The 19,894-nt window shown below is 46.5% G+C and overlaps 1 protein-coding gene across 1 annotated transcript; it reads right to left on the reverse strand.

The window, feature by feature from the left end:
• Positions 1-783: 783 nt before the first annotated feature.
• Positions 784-17,902, reverse strand: C8B (complement C8 beta chain). The gene is made up of 12 exons (XM_069023507.1): positions 17,686-17,902; positions 16,156-16,306; positions 14,972-15,113; positions 14,138-14,279; positions 11,985-12,117; positions 11,163-11,360; positions 9,578-9,818; positions 7,634-7,762; positions 6,748-6,911; positions 4,458-4,611; positions 2,777-2,845; positions 784-1,385 (listed from the first exon to the last, which is right to left on the reverse strand). Exons 1-12 carry the CDS (start codon positions 17,763-17,765, stop codon positions 1,234-1,236), a joined length of 1,755 nt encoding a protein of 584 aa, XP_068879608.1. The 5' UTR covers positions 17,766-17,902; the 3' UTR covers positions 784-1,233.
• Between the last annotated feature and the right edge of the window lie 1,992 nt (positions 17,903-19,894).

The raw sequence follows: 19,894 nt of genomic DNA on the forward strand, positions 1-19,894 counted from the left end.
AACTAAATGCATGTTCCATTGTTCAGATGTCAGGGAGCCTGAGCTGCTCTCACAGGAATTACATTCAGACAACGTCAGTCTGAAAGGAAAGGAACGGGCAATACCAGCCCACCATCAGCAGCTCTGCTAAAAACCCTTGGAAGAGAGTTTGACCTTGCAGATGTTAGAAGACTCACAACACTCATGAGCAACTTTGCACTGGTGGAATTGCCTTTTGGAGCAAAGCTGTCGCTGGTTATTTTGCAGCAGGCCCAACCAAATGTCTGCAAAAACTATTAACCACCAACAAAGCTGTAGGAGGCAAGGCCCTGGAATGATCCAGGCTCATGGAATGGTGCACAGTGTTTTAAGTTCCTCTGCTGTTAGACCTGGACTGTGATGCACAGCTCCAGGGATGGCAAACCATTCAGTCTGTCTCTTTTCACAGTGGACTCTCCCCAAGTCAGATGTCCCACCCTGGGTGGACTCAGCAGCAGTGGGAATACTGACCTCTATGGGATCACACTGATGAACCAGAGCTTGTTTGGGACAAAGGCAGCTACTAAGGGCAGAAGACCTCAGGGGATGTGCAGACAGCTTTTTCAAAATGTTCCATTTGTCCCAGGGAAGCTGTGGCTGCCCCTGGATCCCTGGAAGTGTCCAAGGCCAGGCTGGGCAGGGCTTGGAGCAACGTGAGATAGTGGAAGGTGTCCCTGCCCATGGCAGGGGTGGGAACAACACAATAAATTGGGAAAGCAGAGTAGTGAGGCACAGTGGCTCTAAATGTCACGTTAGACACTGCTGTGCTCATTGGGATTTAGGCTTTAATGTGCTGTATTTTGCTCCACATGACACAGCTGCCTTCACAGAAGCTGTGCATTAGTGCACATCCTGCTGTACGTAAGATCAAAGTGTCTCTTCTTATCTCAAAGGAACCTTCAACAGCAAGACAGTACAATTTGAAATCATGCAGCTACCAAATGCAGACAGAGATAAAGCTTGTCTCATTGCAATAAGGACAGGGAAAAGGCAAAATATTGAGGTCAGTAAGCACATTCAATCCCATGGGACAACTGCATGTCCAAAGGTGTGGCTCCTAACATCCTCCCAGCTCCCAGTGTCTTCTGAAACGTTTCTGACTTGGATGAGACCCAAGGGCAGAGCAAGGCCAACTCAGAAATTCAGTGAGGTGATGTCTTCCCACGCAGTCTGCCAAGTGCCCATGAGTTTTGTGTGAGTTCCTGCTGATTCTCTCTAGCAAGGAACTGTCTCAGAGTCTGGCCCTGAGCACGAGGAGCCACCATTCTGTGGGGCAGGGTTGTTGCACTGTCGCCTTCTGGTCCTCTGGGCCCCTGAACACGGGGACCAGCTGGCCCAGCACCCCCAGTTTCCATTAACAGCAGCATCTGGAAAAAAAAAACAAACAACAAAGCTGGAAAGGACTGTCAGGAACAAGCAGCTCTTTCCATGGGAAGAGCTGTCAGCTCCCATGAATTGTACTTGAGTACAAACAGCTCTGCCCCTGTCCACATCACTAACAATATACTGGAGTCATTAACAATGAGCGATTGTTTTAGAGATGTTAATTCTCTGCTCAGCATTTCTGGTGTTTGTTCAAACTACACTTCAGGAAGACATGAAAGGGGGGGGGAAAAAGTCAATTAGCTTTTTATTTGCTTGAAGGATGTCTCTCTCTTTGTCTTAGTCCAAGCCTAGATAAGAAACAGACCAACTAAACTTGTCTCAGCCACATTTTGACGTGGTAGGGGCAGTGTTAGCACTTCAGTGAACAACAGCTTGACTATTCAGCTTTCCCTCCACTGCTTTTCCTATTACACTGATTCTTCTGGACCCTGAGCATGTGAGTGACATAAATTCAAAATCCCGAGGATCACGGAGGCAACACATAAAAGGAGGAAATGGGACTGAGAAATGAAGTTACAGTGTTGACAAATGGATGGATGTGAGCTTTGGGAGGGTTGGATGTGACTATGTGTGTGAAAAACAGGCTGAGGTAAGGTGTCAGAGACTCCACAGTTCAAGGCTCCATGGGATTCCTTAGAAACACGCACAAAAGTGACCCCTGGTTCAGTGAAATCTTGGCTTAAAGTGCATTTCAGCCTGGCTCAGTTTGGACATAGCCATGCAGAATGAGCACCGGGTAAGGCTGTAAACAAAGCCAGTGATAAATGCAGTGCATCAAATTGTGGGACAGTGCCAGAGCTCTGGGTGCCTGGGATCTGGTATTATTTAGCATCTAAATTAATGAGCTGGAAGAAGTAAACAAAATGATTAAATTCACAGATGATCCTAAACTAGAAGAACATCAGTCAGGAGGCAGCAGAGATATAAAGTGACCAAGAAGCATTAATAAATGCTTCAAAACAACGTAATAAGATTTTAAGATTAAAATGCATGGTAGCATATCTGGGGGAGAACAGTTTGCAACACGCTGGCTTTATCAAAGGGAAAAACTTAGGAAACAGAGCTGTTTCCTGAGGAGGAGACCTGAGGCTTTCCAAGGATTGTAAACTAGGCAGGAGTTTGTATTTTGATTGCAAGGCATGTACATGCAGCTTTGAACTTCAAAAGTAAACCCACCTCATCAGGAGGGCAGAGAAATTCGGAAGAGGGCAGGGAAAATACAGCTGTTCCCTTTGCAAGGGCCCAACTGGGTGCACTGGGCTGGGCAGTCTGGGGATGGCCAGGGCTGGCATCACTCCTCACCCATCAGCTGCCATCCCTGGACACTCCTAACACAGCTGGGATTGTCTCCTTGGAGCTGGGAGCCTCTCACCTTTCCTCCTGCTGATCTCACAGGCGGTGCCGCTGTAGCCGAGGGGACACAAGCACTCACACTCTGTTCCTGAAAGCAAGCAGAGATGGTGGGAATTACAGACCTGGAGCCACATTTCCCAGCAGGCATCCACTCCTCTCTAGCACTTCATCTTCTGTGAGGAAGGGCCAGAGGGTGAAATGCCATCATTTTTCTCCAGTGCTGAAGGGATCAATACCAATAAAGAGGGGAGCTGTGATGGCCCTGCCACCCCTCTCACCTCCCCAGCCATTTGTTCCTGCCCTGCAGCTCAACCTCAGACTCACTGGTGCAATTCCACAAGCCAGGGGACCACAGAGTCCTCCTGCTCCTCTCCAAAAGAGATCACAGAACCCTGGAATGGTTTGGGTTGGAAAGGAATTTAAGGCTCATCTCATTCCAACTCCACTGCCACGGGCAGGGACACCTTCCACTATCCCAGGTTGCTCCAAGCCCTGCCCAACCTGGCCTTGGACACTGCCAGGGATCCAGGGCCAGCCACAGCTTCTCTGGGCACCCTGTGCCAGGGCCTGCCCACCCTCACAGCCAGGAATTAATTCCCAGTATCCCACCTAACCCTGCCTTCCCTGTGGCCTCCTCTGGACTCACTCCAGCAGCTCCACGTCCTTTTAGCATTTGGGGTTTCAGAGCTGAACACAGCACTGCAGGTAGGGTCTCTGGAGAGAGCTCTTGGTAAAGCTGATAAAGAACAAACTGCAGCATCCAGAAAGAGCAACCAGGACAGAAATATCCTAACTTGGCTTTGTGGCAGAGGAAAAGCCCAAAATCCCTGCTCTGACTGCCCAGGACTGTGGTGTGTATCCCAAGTCTGGAACCTGGAGGAGAGTTCCCACTTACGAAAATATATGGTCACTTAAAACCTTTTGCTGAGAAGATCCCAAATGAAATACTAACCTAGACTCATCTCCTACAAAGTTATTTAAACAAAGGTCACCACGAGACAAATGCTTGAAGTGCTACAATCAGCTGGCTGGTACCTGAAGTGATCGTTTCTGCATTAGATACAATTTGATGATAACGATTCTCATCAGGACTTTTGCAGATGCAGATTGGAATTAGCCACTTGACAAAATGGTCCCTTTGTTAGAAGCTCTCATCACATCATATACCTCTTGTTTAGGCAGAGCAGTTTTCATTTAATTTGATTATTTTTCCCCTTCATTTTTAAAATCACAGCCTGCTTTCAAAGGAGGACAGCTTCTATCAGAAATGGGGAGGTGGTGGTGATCACTGTGCTTGGCACTTACATGGTGCTTTTCATCTTCACAATACTTTTACAAACACTAATTAATGCTGAGATAGTAGTTGCTTCTCCAGGAGGATGGAAGCAATCTTAAAAGCAAAAGGAGGAGACTTAAAGATGCCAAAGATTTTTTTTTTTAAAATGGATAATTGAGAAGTAACAAATTCTTCTGTAAAACTGATACAGATAATGGTCACTCCCATTACGAAGACACATCCCTTGACTTTACTGTCTTTACTTACTGGGACTTTACAAACAGAGCAACTTTAAAAACAGAGTAACTACCTGAGAAAGAAATGACAGGAGAAACTAAAGAGCAGACTGCCTGCCACGTGCTCCCCACAAACTCCCAACTGATTTCAATCAAGAGGGCAGAGAAGAGGAGCAGGATCCCTGTACCTCTCAGGAAGGCGATGCCATTCCCGTGGCACGGAGCACAGCGACAGGAACTGGTCTCCAGCTGGAACTCATCCAGAGCCCGCCGCAGGTTCTCTTTTATTTTGGTGGAATCAGCCAAGTCAGAGGGAGTCACCAGCTCATACAGTGGCTCTGCCTAAAGGGAGGGGAGAAACTGCATTAATTCCCAAGCTCGAGACACTCTGAACATCCCAAGGCCCGGTGGTGGCACAGCTGGAGAGGGAAATGGAGGCTGTGTGGCACAAACTCCAGGTTTCCCATTGCTATTTGCTAAAACCCTGTGAACAACAAGGCCACAATGCCAGGAATACACCCAGGGATGCTCCCCTTGGTTTCCAACACCAGAGCAGTCAAAATGTGTAACAAAATACAGCAGCCAAGCTGCTGGCTGACAAACAGGCTAAGCTGCACAGGAGTTTCATTAAATCCTTTCTCGTCCACATTCCTGGTACAGACATTTATAGATCAGATTTGCTCAAACTTAGGTTTTCTGAGTGACCTCTTACTCTGATTTTAAAAATGTCTCCTCAAAACCATCCACAAAAACCTCCTCCTACAGTGCCCCAGCACAGCCAGAGGCACCAGTCACAGGGACTCACAGCAGCACTTCCACCTTCACCACTCCTGCATTTCAAGGCTGCTTTCTGTCTTTATGGGGCCCAGATAAGGGTTTCCATTCCCTTCCAGAAGGGAGAGGATTTGATCTCCATCTGCAGATGGGGTCAGGGAGAGAAGACAAAGGGGTGCACAAACACAGTGAACGTGCAGGGACCAAGGAGACTTTGGCTCACTCATTTATTTTCCTCCTGAGAACAAGAGAGAGTTGAAGTGGGGTGTAAATAGTGCCAGTCACCCACTACTGCCTGTGGGATGGTATTTCCATGTGCCAGCAGAGGATCCATCCCCAATTCCCATCCTCACTGCAGAGATGCTGCCATGCAGGCCACACACAGTAAGCATGAAAGGATCACCCTCCTGCTGTCACAGGCTCAAACTACAAGAACCAAAGAATGTTCCAATAAAAAGCAAAAAAATGCTCATTTCCTGCTGCTGTACATCCACTCTTCATCAATTATCTGTGATCCATACTTTGCTTTTTGAATTCAGATCATACAAATGAGGAAATACAGTAAGAGTGACCTGCCAAGTCCCTCCAGCAGATGATTTATGAACTGATTTGCTTTAGTTTTCCCTAACTAAGCATTCTTGGGCTGACATTTAGTCACACTCCGCTGGTACTTTTGATCTTCAAGCCCCACAGGGATATTGGTATGGAAATGAAGATACCAAATCCAAATTACATCCGCCTGAGGTTTTTCACTGGGCAGCCTGGTCACTGATGCCAGGCAAGACAAAGAACACCTCAGTTCCTCATGGGAGATGTGTGGGATTTGGGGCAGAGGGTTGCATTCCTCTTGTCTCCTGCCCTGAGACCTCCCAGTGCATTTCTGGACGCTCAATCCACAGCACACCAGGGGCTGCAGCAAGTGCCAGATGGGCACTGGCTGTATTTCCAAATTACTGAGTTTTGCTTGCTTCACCTTTTTTAGAGTTCACCTCTTTCTGGAGAAAAACCTCTCTTTTACACATGCCAAGATTTTTGCCTAAAATTAAATTTTACAATGAAAAACAACTATAAATCAACTTCCACCTCAACCAACTCCTGTTTAAAATGATGTTTTCTTGCATCTTTGTTCTATTCACTCATTTCGACACTAAAGACGATGAGGCAGAACTGCTACACACTTCTGCTTGCTTTTTGCATTTCTGAAACTCTCCAGGATCAAAATTCCTTGACTCTTCAAAGCCTAACTCCTGTTTTTAAGGTTCAGCTAAGCTGCACAGACATCCAGGCATACACAGTGAACCACTTGACCTTATGAACCAGAAAGAATTGTCACTAGTGCTCACAGAAGTTGATAAACATCAAGGAAAATAGAAGTCCTTATAAAATACATGCTGCCAGATATAATTTTGGTAAGTTATACACTGGTAAAACAGAAGGTGGATTGTCTGATCTGCCTGGCAGGCAGCAAGAAATGGCATCTGCACAGCCCAGGGTTAAAGGGTTAAAGCTGTTTACTCTGTGTATTTCTGACCACAGTCCCTTTAAAGCATCACACCTTTGCTTTTCTGAATCTCACTTAGAGAAGCTATGCCGCACAATGAAGTCTATTATTCCCGGGGTTTTTTTTCTCTAAATCCTGTTTATCTAAACACAGAGTTCTCCAAGGTGCTCAGCTGAGGCTGGAGGAAGTGAGGGATGCAGTACCTTCAGCTTTATGATCTCAGGGTTGTACTGCACAGCCTCTCCCCACTGCTGCATGAGCTCGGCCGTGGGCAGGTCCTTGTGGGCCAGGGTGGTGACGTGTTCGCTCGCTCCGCCGCGGACCAGCGCCAGGAAATCCTCCACAAACTGCTTCTTGGCAGTGCTGTCTGCAAAAACACCCTCAGAAAGTGCCCAACTCTGCCCAGGTTGTGTCTTTGTGGGCTGCAGTGACCAGCGAACAGCAAAACAACATCCCCATATAGGACCTGTCCCACTCAGAGGGCAAAGGCCACAAGTGTTTCTCACCTGGCTTCCTACAAAGGGTGTGCTGTGTCCCTCCTGCTCCCCCGCAGGAATTCCCCATCCTGCACCCTGCATCTCTCCCCTAAATTTCTTCCCTACAGTTTTAACCACACAGGTCCTTGCACAGCCCGATGCTCCTCACCACCAGGAAGATTCCTTGTTCTCCTCCATGTATTTCCATGTGCACCTTCCTCCCATGCACATCCCCAGCTCCCCACCTCCCCAGAGGATCCCACAACACCATCACCACCCTGTTTTCCCCATCAGGATGCAAAAAGGGGCGTGCTGGGTTGCCCTGCTGAGAGGTGGGAGTGGATATTTAACACAGCGCTGGCCTGGTGGGTAATGGTTGATCTGCCCCTGCTTTTCCTTGGGATGCTGAGCAGACATTTACTCTCTACACAGAAAATACTGGAAAAACCCCAAGCTTTGAGACATCTCCTCCTCTGTTAAGCCTGGCTGGGGTTAGCCAGGAGACCCAAAAGTGGCTGTGAGGGAGTGGGGAAATATTTCAGACAGGCAAGCTCACAAAATCTTCCTTTCACTATGACGAAGAAATGAGATGGCAGAAGTGTTTCATGCTTACCTCCAATCTCTTTCAAAAGGGCTTTACAGCCAGCTGAATCTACTCCAAGCCCCACAGAGACTACACGAAGATTCACACCAATGTTAAAGCCCTTCTGTGCACATTTCTGGACATCACTCAGAGAATAACCTTAAATACACAACCAAAAATTGTAGGGTTTTAATACAACTGTTCCATGTTTTATCTCCATGTACATAGAACATGGGAGTTGATGAGTATTTTTGCTTTGGGGGAATAAAAAAAAAAGATAAGATGAAGAAGGTTATTTTGGGGTTTTTTTTCTTTGTATTTAACAGAACTATATGAAATGAAATCTCTGTGTTTTACAGAACTCTGAAGCCAAGTGGAAATGCAAGGTAAATGCTGGAAGAGGAGGATTTTAGACACCCACCCAGCTGTACTGGGTTAAGCAGAGCTGCAGTGGGTGGGAAAACAGTGGATGTCTAACCACAAACTCCCCACCACCCCTCCCCATCCCCAGGAGCCAGGCTTTCTAAGAGGAATAGATAAAATAGCTTTTCCTCCTTTTACCAGCTCCCATCTCCAATTCTCTGTTGCCAGGAGAGCTTAACTGCTTCACAGAAATTTAGATTGGATTATCAGGATACATTTCTTCACCAAAAGGGTTACCAAGCCCTGGAAGAAGCTTCCCAGGGCAAGGGTGGGGTCACCAACCCCGGAGGGATTTTTTAGGACATGTGGATGTGGCACTTGGGGACGTGGTTTAGTGGTGGCCTTGGCAGTGCTGGGTTAAGAGTTTGGACTCCATAATCTTAGAGAGCTTTTCCAGCCTAAAGGATCCCGTGATTCTATGATGTGGCGGATTGGATTCTATGGATATCTGTTCTATGATATGATTCTATGAGAGCAGAGCAAGTTCCAACCACGTGACACAGTGTGTGATACCAGTTCTGCAAAAGAAAACTTCAGTTCCAGCACAGACAGTAGAAACATAATGATGGATTTGAAGGGAAACCCCTGAATTCTCAGACTGGACCTACAAAACCCTGGTGAGAACTCACAGCCCAGCTCAGCACTTGTGTGAGAATGTCATCATTGCTACAGGATGCTGATCTGGGTCAGCAGACACTGAGCATTTTGATGCAAACAATAATACACTTCAGTTCAAAGAAACGTGGCTTGTGATGGGCTCACACCAACAGCTGAGAAATTGGGAAACTCTGCCAGAATTTGAATACCTGAAATCCGAGTCTAAATTCTGTCCCTCTGGGCTCTACCAGACTCCAGGGTAAGGAACTTCCTACACAGCAGAAGAGCAAACAGACTGAGCATCACACAAAGCAGAGGCCAATAAATGCCTCTGCAAACAGACAGCGGAGGCAGCTCCTCACTCCCCTGCCAATGAATAAATAATTGAGAGTGCAGCTATTGATTAATGTCACACTGCTAGCTCTGTCCTGCACAACAATCATCATTTCTCACAACAAAGGGAGCCAGAGCCAAAGAGCAGGAGCAATGTCAGGCTCAAGAGTCACCCAGCAAATTATTTACTGTTTCCTACGTGCTGGAAAAGCTCTCGAGGCTAAAGGTGTTTCAAAACTGCCATTTGAAAGGCAGTGGAAAAAGAACTTGGGTGAAGGCTTTCAAAGCTAACAGAAGTGTTAAGATCCACGATTCTCATTCATCTCAACATCTTGTCAGCCTCTAAAACGTGTTGTCTAAAATACTTGCCACAGGGCCTTTCTTTGTGAACTAAATCCAGCCCATGATGCTGAACATGCTTTGAAAACCTCTTTATTCACTGCCAAGGAGCACCTCCACTCCCACATTTCCTGCAGGATTTCTCTGAGATGCTGTTGACTCCTTCTTCCATCATCTCCCTCTCCTGACCTCACACCTGAGCCATCCCTGTGTGCCTGCAGAGGGGTTTTACCACCCAAAAGCTGTTCCCAAAGCTCCTTCCCAACCATCAGACGCACGTACCCGCCTTGCGGAGCTCGTCGCTGTTCATGACCAAAGTATATTCATAGATGCCTCCAACGGTGGCCTCCTTGATGAAGTGTGTCCCAAAGTCCCTGTAGAGCTCCCGGTATTCCCCATAGCTGTATTCCGTGGGGAGCTGCCGGAGCCTCTGCAGGAACTCGTGATGCAGCATCAGGGCTCGGGGCTTCAGCTTGTAAACACCAACAGCCAGCTCAGAACGGGCGTGGATGAACTTGCTGGACTGCAGGAAAGGCAGGAGCACAGGAGAATCCAGCAGGAGTGAGGGATGTCATTCTTGTGGCAATGTGGGGTTATTTGCAGTGAAACAATTAGCGCTGGCCGGGATTTATTAATTTCACAGTTTTCCACTAGAAATCTCCTAACTGGAAATCTCCTGACTGGAAATCTTCCAGCTAACTTCTGCAAAAGCAAAACTTTTAGTAGTAAAGTTCCTGAGAGTCAGGCCACGACTGGGACCCAGGGAAGGGCAGGGTCCTGGTTCTGACGTGGCACACCCAGGACACAAGGACACCTCAGCATCCCGCAGGACTGCTCTACCCTTAATAAAACTTTATCTCTCACAAGCCCTCTCCTGAAAAGTTCTGACATCTGAAATTATGATTTGTATGGGCAATGGTGATTCTCTGGCTGAGCTAGGTTCATATTTGTATTTCACTGAGTATGCCCTCATCAAAACTGAAAGGAAAGAAGAAAACACAAACACTCTCTCTCTCACACACACATTTATATGTCTCTGTGTAGATGTGTGTACATGGATACATTTTTTCTCTCCCCTTTCTGGCACAAAAGTCTGGGACAGAAAATGTCTTTCACTATGTTTAAAGGATTTAGTGTTCAGCTGTCTGAGCCAGCAGCACAAGCACATCAGGGAGAGTTCAGTATAGAGTCTGCAGCTTCAATAATAAAATCAGGACTTAATTTGGGGTTTCTTTATGGATATCTATTGCAAATGCTTCTCATCAGCCATTGATCTTGTGCAAAATGCCACTTTGCAGGAAGCAAATGCAAGGAACACTTTGCCACTCCTGAGTACACTTTATACTGAAAGGAGACTCAGGTTGGTGATGCTATCTAACCACTGATATGAGCTACGTTTGTTTATGGCAACAACAGATGAAAAAACAGAAAACAAGTTATGGCAGTCGTAGGAGTTATAGATTCAAGCTGAACAGGCTTCTCAGTTTCATTTTTTAGATGACTTCATGACAAACATTCAAAGGTGGATGCCCAGCAGGGCACTGGACAGACCCCACTCAGAGTCAGAGAATATCCACAGCTGGAAGGGACCCACAAGGATCACTGAGTCCTCTCAACAAGTTGTGGCTGATTTCAAAGGTCAGGCAGCCCAGACCCTGGCTGAGAGCTGAATGGAAAAGCTCTGGGATGCTGCAAACACAAAGGAAGGCATTGTAGGGGCAGTCAAGACTTGAACAAATGGCAGAATCCAGTTGGGGAAAAAAATTTGATTTATCCCAGTCCTGGCTGCTGACCTGAGGAGGAGCATCAAACCAACACACACACACAGGGAACACATTAGCAGGGAATTAAGTGGAGCAGTGCTTACACTTGAAGAAAATCTTTTCATCCTCTGAATGAACTTCTTGAACCTGATGTCATTTGAATTGTAACCAAGTTCAAACACTCGTGGTATTTTTATACCAAAGCCGAAGCTTGACTGCGAAAATTTTGCCTTCAGGACACTGCTTTCATAATTTGAGTAGGAGTCATATTCAGTCATTGTAAATTCATATTTGCCTTTGGTCTAAACAGAAAGGAAAAACAACACGTCTCATTTCCTGCATAGTGATTGTACACCTGAAGCATGGGGAAGGAATGCAGACACAAATATACTTGTGAATTAATGCTTGCACTTTGAAGATGAAAAGCCCTGTATAATTGCAAACCACTATTATTATTAACACAGGTACTTCAAGAATGCTTGATTTACAGCAGCAGGAAAGCCCCTATCTCCTCCACACTGCAAGGTCCTCAGGCTTTCACTTAGCATGTCAATCTTATGCAAAGAAGGCGAAATCTTAAACACAGGCATCAATTAAAGTACAAATTCTAAAAGGAAAAGGTTTCCTAGTGGGCAGCACTCAAAAGCATCACGTCATCAAAAGCAGTAAGGTCATATATATATATATAATATTTGAAATACAGCTTTGATGCCTGACAGGAACAAGTTTTCACACAGAGCACGTGGTGTGTTCAACATCGTGGAGTGCGTGGGGCATGAGGATGTTCTGGAATAGGGTAAAATTCAGCCTGATCCTTTTGGGTGTCAAGAATTTGGGGATTTTTTAAAAAAATGATCCAGCAATGAAGCTTTAGGCACTAAATCCACTGGAATATGTGTAGGTAAAGTTTACTTGCTGACACGTACCTCTGGTGTGTAGCTTTCCACATTGTATGGCTTCCTGAACCTTGTGTCTGTGATGTAATGGGGAGAACATCCCCCAGCGTAGTACCTGTGATCAAGAACCAACCCTTCCAAGCTGTTTGTGAAGATATTCAACCTGTAGATGAAGCAGAACAGCAATATTTTATGGTACCATCAGTTCAGAGCTAAACACCAAATGCATTGGCTGAGAAAGGAAAAAGATTTTGTTTAGCCACGGGCTCTTTGTTTCACACTTTTTTATTTTGAAACCCCAAAGGAAAGCTTGGCCTCTTCCACTGTCCAACCAACCCAGGTGCTGCAGAAGAACTGACTAACAAGAAAGGAAAAGACAGAGCTGACACTTGATGAATACAAAGGGCAATTTTCACCCCCCCCCCCTCAGCTGGGAATGTCACCAATGTTACTGCCACCAGCACTGGCAGCTTTGTGGCCTTTAGTGGAACTCTCCAGGAAAAGCAGAACAAACTGCACCAGCCAAACCCCCACCCCACCAGGCTGCTCATCCTCAGCACCCCCAAATATCAACAGCACCCATCAGAACCTTCAAAGACAGGTTTGCCAATCTATGCCATCAATCCAGACTGATTTTTAATCCACATTTCTTTGTTCCGGTTTATCAGCCAAAATCTTTGCCAGGCTGGCCGAGGATCAACCAGAGGTCAGTAGACAACAGTAAAAATTGCTGGGCAACAAGAATAGAGGTACTTGTGCAACAGCCCAACTAATCCTTGAAACCACAGGGAGTTTTCCTTTGATTTCAGTGGATGATGGACAGAAACCTTAACCTGTGTGCTCTAAGAAAGGATGTAGCAATGCAGTTTGTGGAGATGAAGAGATTAAACCCCATCATTTGCTTTTCCCATTGCTGCTGGCGGGATGAAACTTCACCCAAAAAACCCCACAAAAAACTATCAGCACTCCAGGGCTCTGTTGGATCTGCCTCTCTTGATTTTGGGGAGAGAGGCTTGCATGATAATGACTCTGACGCTGTAAAAAAATTAACTCTAATTTTAGAACAATCTGGAAAAAAGGGGAAGTCCACTAAAAGCAAATTACTGAGCAATTGTAGCTTCAAAGCGATGAGAAGCATGTTCCTATAATTGTCCAACATTATTTTTAATTTTGATTAAACTCAGAAGTACAAAGCATTATCAATGACATGTGCAGCAGCCGTATCTCCAGAGAATAACGAGAAAATTATATTTTTTCCTTGCAATACGATTTTCCTTCTTTTTTTTTTTTAATGTAAAAAGCAATTTTTCCCCTGTAGAGTAAGAAAAAACCCTCTTTTCACACAGTCTGATCTTACAGAAAGTTGTCACAATCTTAGCCTGTAAAAGCTGAATAAATTCAGACTTAGATTTTAATCCCCACAAAGCTGCTAATACGCAGGTTCACCCTATCCCACTCATAAAAAGCACAAAAATCCCACCACCTCTCAGTGTCATGGAAGAAATCAAAGACATTTGAACACCTTTCTCCCTCCCCACCACACCAATACAGGGTGTAAGAATAGAAACCCCAAGAATCATGGAATGATTTGGGTTGGGAGGGACCTTCAAAGGCCATTTAGTCCCACCCCCCTGCCATGGGCAGGGACACCTCCAACTATCCCAGGTTGCTCCAAGCCCCATCCAACCTGGCCTTGGACACTGCCAGGGATCCAGGGGCAGCCACAGCTTCTCTGGGCACCCTGTGCCAGGGCCTCACCTCCCTCACAGGGAACAATTCCTTCCTAATATCCCATCTGATCCTGCCCTCTGGCAGTGGGAAGCTGTTCCCCCTTGTCCTTGCACTCCAGGCCTTTGCAAATAGTCCCTCTCCATCTTCAGGCACTGGGATGCCACAATTAGGTCACCCTGAAGCCTTCTCTTCTCCAGGCTGAACAATCCCAATTCTCCCAGCCTTTCCTCTTAGCAGAGCTGCTCCATCCCTCTGATCAACTTGGTGACCTTCCTCTGGACTTGCTCTAACAGGTCCATGTCCACCAGGTTTTGGATCAGGTTCCTGGATCCCAGCTCACTCCTGGATACAGCAACTGCTCCAGCTTTTCTCTGTTCAGTGTTTGTCTGAAGTCACATTAGATCATTCTCAGCCTTAAGCAAGGAAGCATCTCACCAAAGCCACTGACTCACCCTTTTGCCAGATTCTCTATCCCCCAGTACTCTTCCATCTTCTGGTCACATTTCCTGAACACTTTTTTGCAGTTTTTTTCATCTGACTGGTCCCCACAGTCGTCATCCCCATTGCAGAGCAGCCTCCGCGCAATGCATCTCCCTAGGATGGAAGGAGAAAGTCACTCATAAATCAATCTGTGATCACACTCCCTGACATGGAGTCTAGGAGCAAAATACGAAAGTCCTGGAATCAATGGTTCAAATCTAGCTGGAAAAAAAAAATTCTTCTCTATCTGCATGGATCCCAAAGTCCATCTGCTCAGTTTCACTCAAAGTCGTCATAATCTTAAAATTCCTTGCTCAGCTTAGGAAAAAAACCCCACAGTAATTAAAAGTATAAAAAAGTATAGAATGTTTTGGTAATTTTGTTTCATTTGGAGAGAACAAACATGCTGTTTCAGCAGGCCTTGCATATGGTATTTCTTTTTCCCTCTTCCCATGTCCACAATTACTGAGTGTTTTCAGTCTCACCAAAACACTGGAAGATGGAGAGCAGAGGCATTTTCCTTTGCCCCATCTCCGGTGCTGAGCTCTTGTTGCTGTCGCTCGTGCTACAGATTTTGCTGACATAACCAGGTTATAATTTCCTATTTGGAGATTTTAAAGATGGACAGATGTAACAGACTCACTCAAAAGTCACTGACACAAAACACAACAGAAGCATGGATGAAGCCAGGTCAACTCCTGGCACCCCTCTGGCCCAGCAAACTCCTGTAGAAGCACAAAGTTCAGCACAGTGGCATCAGAGGTGACACCTGATTATCTGAGCACCACCAGTCCCCAAATCCTTACCTGTAACTGCACACACAAACCCATCACATCGAACTCTATTCCTGCAAGGACTGTTTGTGACACAGTCCTCAGTTTCTCTGTCAGAGTAATCACAGGGATCTCCACTGAACTGAGAGGGTTGTTCCAGGCGGGCAAATCTGTACTGTGATGAAATAAAAAATATTGACTCAAGTACACAGAAATGGTGAATTTTACGCTTCTCTGGTTGAAAAACAAACTTTGTGCCACTGAGATCTGATCTCAGCGCACTGTCATATTAAAAGAGAAAAGTGTCAGCGCAGAAGTGTGATGCTGGTAATTTGCCTCATTTCAAAGGTTTCTGATCTGCGACAGTTTTAATTTTACTGAGGAAGGGTGGAGGATTGGGAGGGATGAAGGAAAGTTTGCTTTTCTTTGACAGTTTGTTTAAATGAGCCTGACAGTGCAGTGCGGGACTTTGCAAGAATAAGGAAGGATTCAGTTCCATCTCCTCTCTTTCAATTAATGCTGGTAACGACATCCCTTGTTATTTTCTGTCAGTGTATTTACTTGCCCCTCTGTATCATTAGGGATTTTCTTCCGCCCACAACACTGCTGTGAAGCAGTCAATTACTCGGTCCAATATGTTAGCCCTTCTTTTTTCCCCAGCTTCCGAGATTAACTCTTTGATATGAAGCTTCACTCTGCCCAACTCCCATCACTGGTTATTTCTGCTTAAGCCTGGGAACAGCTTCTCCAACTCGTTAGCAGAGGTCTCTCTAGCAACGGGGATTTTGCTCTTCACGCTGTTGGGATCATTACTTTCATTTGATGGGGCTTCTCGGCTGGAAAATGCTGGCTGGCAGACAAGAAAAAGCATCCTAATCCTGAGAGGCACCGAGCGTCTCCAGGTCCCAGAGGGGACCATTAGTGGGGAAGGTGCCTTGCACCGATGCTGGAAGAACAGGACTGTGTTGGAAAGTCCCTGCAAAGCCTGGGCCTACACCTTCTCAGGACAGCGAGGCACCCTGGAAAGCACTGGAATTACTGGGGATGGTGAGCTGAAGAGCTAAAAGCCACCTGAAAGCAAAAGCCCCCCAGTCTCATCTGTACGGGACTTTCCTCAGCAGCCCCCTCGTTTGTCCAACCCCATGGACAAAAAGGACAAGGCTTGAAGGAGCTCCCACCTCCTCTTTCTAGGTGGTCCCTCGACCATAGACACTCACCCTTTTCTTCTGGCAGGGATCACACGTGCTCCAGGAGGACCAGGCGGAGAGGGCACAGTGGCGGGGCTGCGGCAGGGCACTCACGGAGCGGGCGCGCCTGTCCCTGGCCTCGCGGCCACTGCTGTCACCGGGGCTCGGGGACTCCTGACCACTGTGTCCAACACCACGAGAGATTCAGGGCGTGAAACTCTGAGCTACGAGGACCTGGCACCTCAGCCTATGCCTGTGTGAAACTACACACCGAGGAGAACTAACACGTGTTAGATCTCACCACGCTTTGCATGCAGCCTCTGGATTTCAGTCCTCATCCTGATGGCATTGATTCCACTGGCACTGGTTCTGTATGAAACCTGACCCACCCTTCAAGTGCCACCATGGGAAACTCAACCCATAATCCACCAAGCTGGGCTTCTCCTCAAGCTGTGCAAGCAGTAAAACCTTCACCATCAGTTGCTGTCCTTGCCCCATGGCTCCAGGGTCAGACACCTCCATGACAAACACCGGTCCCAAGGGAAGGCCCGGCATGCGCTCAGCATTTTTGAAAACCAGGTTCAAGTGTCTCTGCCCAGCAGCCCATTTTTTCCCAAGCTGGCCAAAGCCACTAGTTTTAGATTCTACTCTCAGTTCACAGGTCATTAACCCATTAATCCCTTTCAACCCAGTAATGAACCTGAACTCCAAGTGTGAGCCTTTACTCTTCACCCCAGCCACTACTTCACCCCCTCACATGACCACTGTCTCCAAGGTTTCCACAATGCCACCATTAAAATGCTGCCTCCTCTTTTGGTGGATTCAGGATTTCTGATTAAATCCTCATCCCAGACAAATGCTCCTTGTAGCACCTCCTTCAAGTGGGGAGCTTTAGTAAAACATTGACAATTAATTTCTTTTCATACCCTGTCTGACAAGGAAACTACCACAGCGGTGTTCCCAATTCTTCCACCCAGACAAGGAACAGCATCAGCTGAAGCTTTAAGTACGACTTAGTGCCTGGCATGGGGCTCCCATTGTAGCATATTAAAAAACACATAGAATAAAGGAATTACAAAACCTCATCAGCTTGCTGAGGCATGAAATCAAAGCTCAAAGTTCAGAGAACAGCGCAAAAATATAGTTAGATTGGAAAGATTACAAGACGTAGTTCTCCGAAACAGCAACATCTATTACACCAGCAGAGAGGGAAACAGCTCCCAGCCACATTCTCACCATTGCTGCGCTTGAAGGAACCAACCCCCCGTGTGCCCAGCACTCTGTGGGGCAGCCAGCATGGGAGGAGGCTGCATGTTCAAACAATTCCACGTTACAACACGAGCGGGGCAATTTGTCCGCTCCGATTTATCACCGGGATTACTCCTCTGAAGGCGGCAACGCTGCCCCACGCTCCCTTCAAAACAACGTCTTCCACCGTTCATTACCGGCGCAGAAATCCCTCACGACAGCAATTACAGCCTGCACAACACCAAAGCCTGCGCTGATCCTGATGGTTTCTCGTGTCATCCCGTGGATGTGGCTTCAGAAACACTCACTCACCCAAAGCCATGAGCAGTCTGGGTGCCGAGCACGGCCCAGAGCAGCAGCAGCAGCAGTTTGATGGGGCGCGGAGCGCTCATCGCTCCGAGGTACCGCCGGCGATCCCACACCACCAACACCCCCACCCCGTCTGCTCGCAGGGGTTTGAACGGGGTTCAAGCAGAAAACCAGCAACTGCCGAGCTGCTTTGCCACCCTGTAAACAGCAGATGACCCAGCACCTGGCAGGCTCACAAGGTAAACGCTGCAGTTGTTAGCACAGGGCTTTCCCAGGGCGAGCAGGCAGGAAGCAAAGTTCTGCCCAGGAGCAATTTGCACTTTCATTTGTAATGCTCCTTTCAAGGGACGGACAAAATGAATATTTCAACAAACAAAACATATTTGAGTCTTGGCAAGAAGGAAGTGATAAGTAAACTCGAGCCGGCTTTCTAGGAATAGAGTGCAGAATCATTTATTTATTGCTGCTTTTCATGTCTGTCTTCCAGAGGAAGGTCAGATGCAAGGCATAAGCACTTATTCTCATGCCTCAGGGAAAGCCTTATCCCTGAAAGTTCTTTGCCCTGTCTCTCCTGCTGCTGGGGAGGACAAGAGCCCCAACCCTGGCTGGGCCATTCCACAGAGACTCTCTGCTCCACATACCCAAAGTCTTGAGCCCATGAAAGCAGGACCTGTCAGGGTATCAAATGTAATGTCTCAGGATATCAAATGTGATGTCTTGGTGTTTTCTTGCTACTACATTGAGTCATTCTCTCTCTTAAAAGGTCCTGACTGGGCTGAGAACTTACCATGGGCTGGCTCCCATCAGTTCAGCTGGGTTTTCAAAGGCAGATCAGAACCCTGAAGAGTTTTTCTTTGGTTGCCTGTTGAGCCTTCACATCCTGCTGCTTCTCCCTCTAGGTACAGCTTTTTGATTCCTGAGACACAAGAGTCCTTCTCTTCATCTTCCTATTAGTCTTAGCCTACAGCAAGCATCTTAGAGGGAGGGAAGTTCTCTGAATATGTGTTTTCCTGTACAGAATGAGGAATATCATTGTGTTTCCCCACCCTTCCCCTTGCTGGACAATGTATTTGAAGAGACAAAGCCTGACTTTGAGCAATTGTGGCTTTCAGCAGCACAATCTCTCGCTCTGGGGTACATCTCTGAGTGCTTCAATAACACAATAAACACATTTTAATTAGCTCATTATGGGAATGAAGAATCCTAGATATATAAAACTATTCATATTCACTAACACCAAACAAACCCAACCACCTCAGTGCTGTTACCTGGCCAAGTGCTACACCTCAGTGTGTCACAGTTACCTTACAACTGACATTATTCTGCCTGTGGAGCCACGTCTCTGCAAAATAAGCAACTGGCTGAGACATCCTTCTGGTTTGGCAGTGGATGATAACAATTTAACACAGAGAGGCACAGGAACCGAATCCTTGCAGGAATCTGCTCCAAATAAACAACTGTAATTCAGGCAGCCCTTTTTTAAACCCAGTTACTGAGCACAGTGATAAACTGCCCTCTAGACATGGAGGACAAACTGTTAGGGGAGATGATTCAGGCTGTGCAAAGCTTTCTGTTTGCCTTTTTTGCCTGATTTTTCTTCTTCCAAATGACTTTGCCCCAGCCTGAACCCAAGATGTGCCTGTGTGATACAGCTTGCTCAACCTCTGGCACAATTGATTCAGTTGTTAATCATTTGTTCATGACCAAAAAAAAAAAAACAAAAGAACACTTACAGACAAGACCTCTCTATCCACGGGACCTTTGCTGGCCGGGAAATACAGCACACATCCAGTATTTCAACAGCAGTAAAAGATAAGCTAGTGGTATAAACACAGAGCAGCCTCTAGATTTAACTGCAAACCATGAAGGTGATCCCAGCATGTGGAATAATCAAGCTTCTCTCTGCTGCTTGTCCTTGTTTTGCTGCCTCTCCCCATGCACATCTCAGTGGTGAACAGGCAGAAGTGGTGAATTACCAGGAGTGAGGTTAAAACAGGAGCAGGGACCCATGAGACAGAATTTCCTACACCTCAACATACTTTTCAGAGAGAACTAAAAAACACAATCAGCTTTTACACACAATTTACAACTTGGTTTAATTAGAGGTAGGTCTAACACATGAAATTTGTGACAGCAACCACAGGTCATTTTCTGCTTCCTCAGGTCCATGGATCAGGGGGAATGTTGTCTTGTAACACTGCCTGTGTCCTCT

This window comes from Aphelocoma coerulescens, chromosome 8 (genome assembly GCF_041296385.1).
Source record: "Aphelocoma coerulescens isolate FSJ_1873_10779 chromosome 8, UR_Acoe_1.0, whole genome shotgun sequence".
Taxonomy (NCBI): domain Eukaryota; kingdom Metazoa; phylum Chordata; class Aves; order Passeriformes; family Corvidae; genus Aphelocoma; species Aphelocoma coerulescens.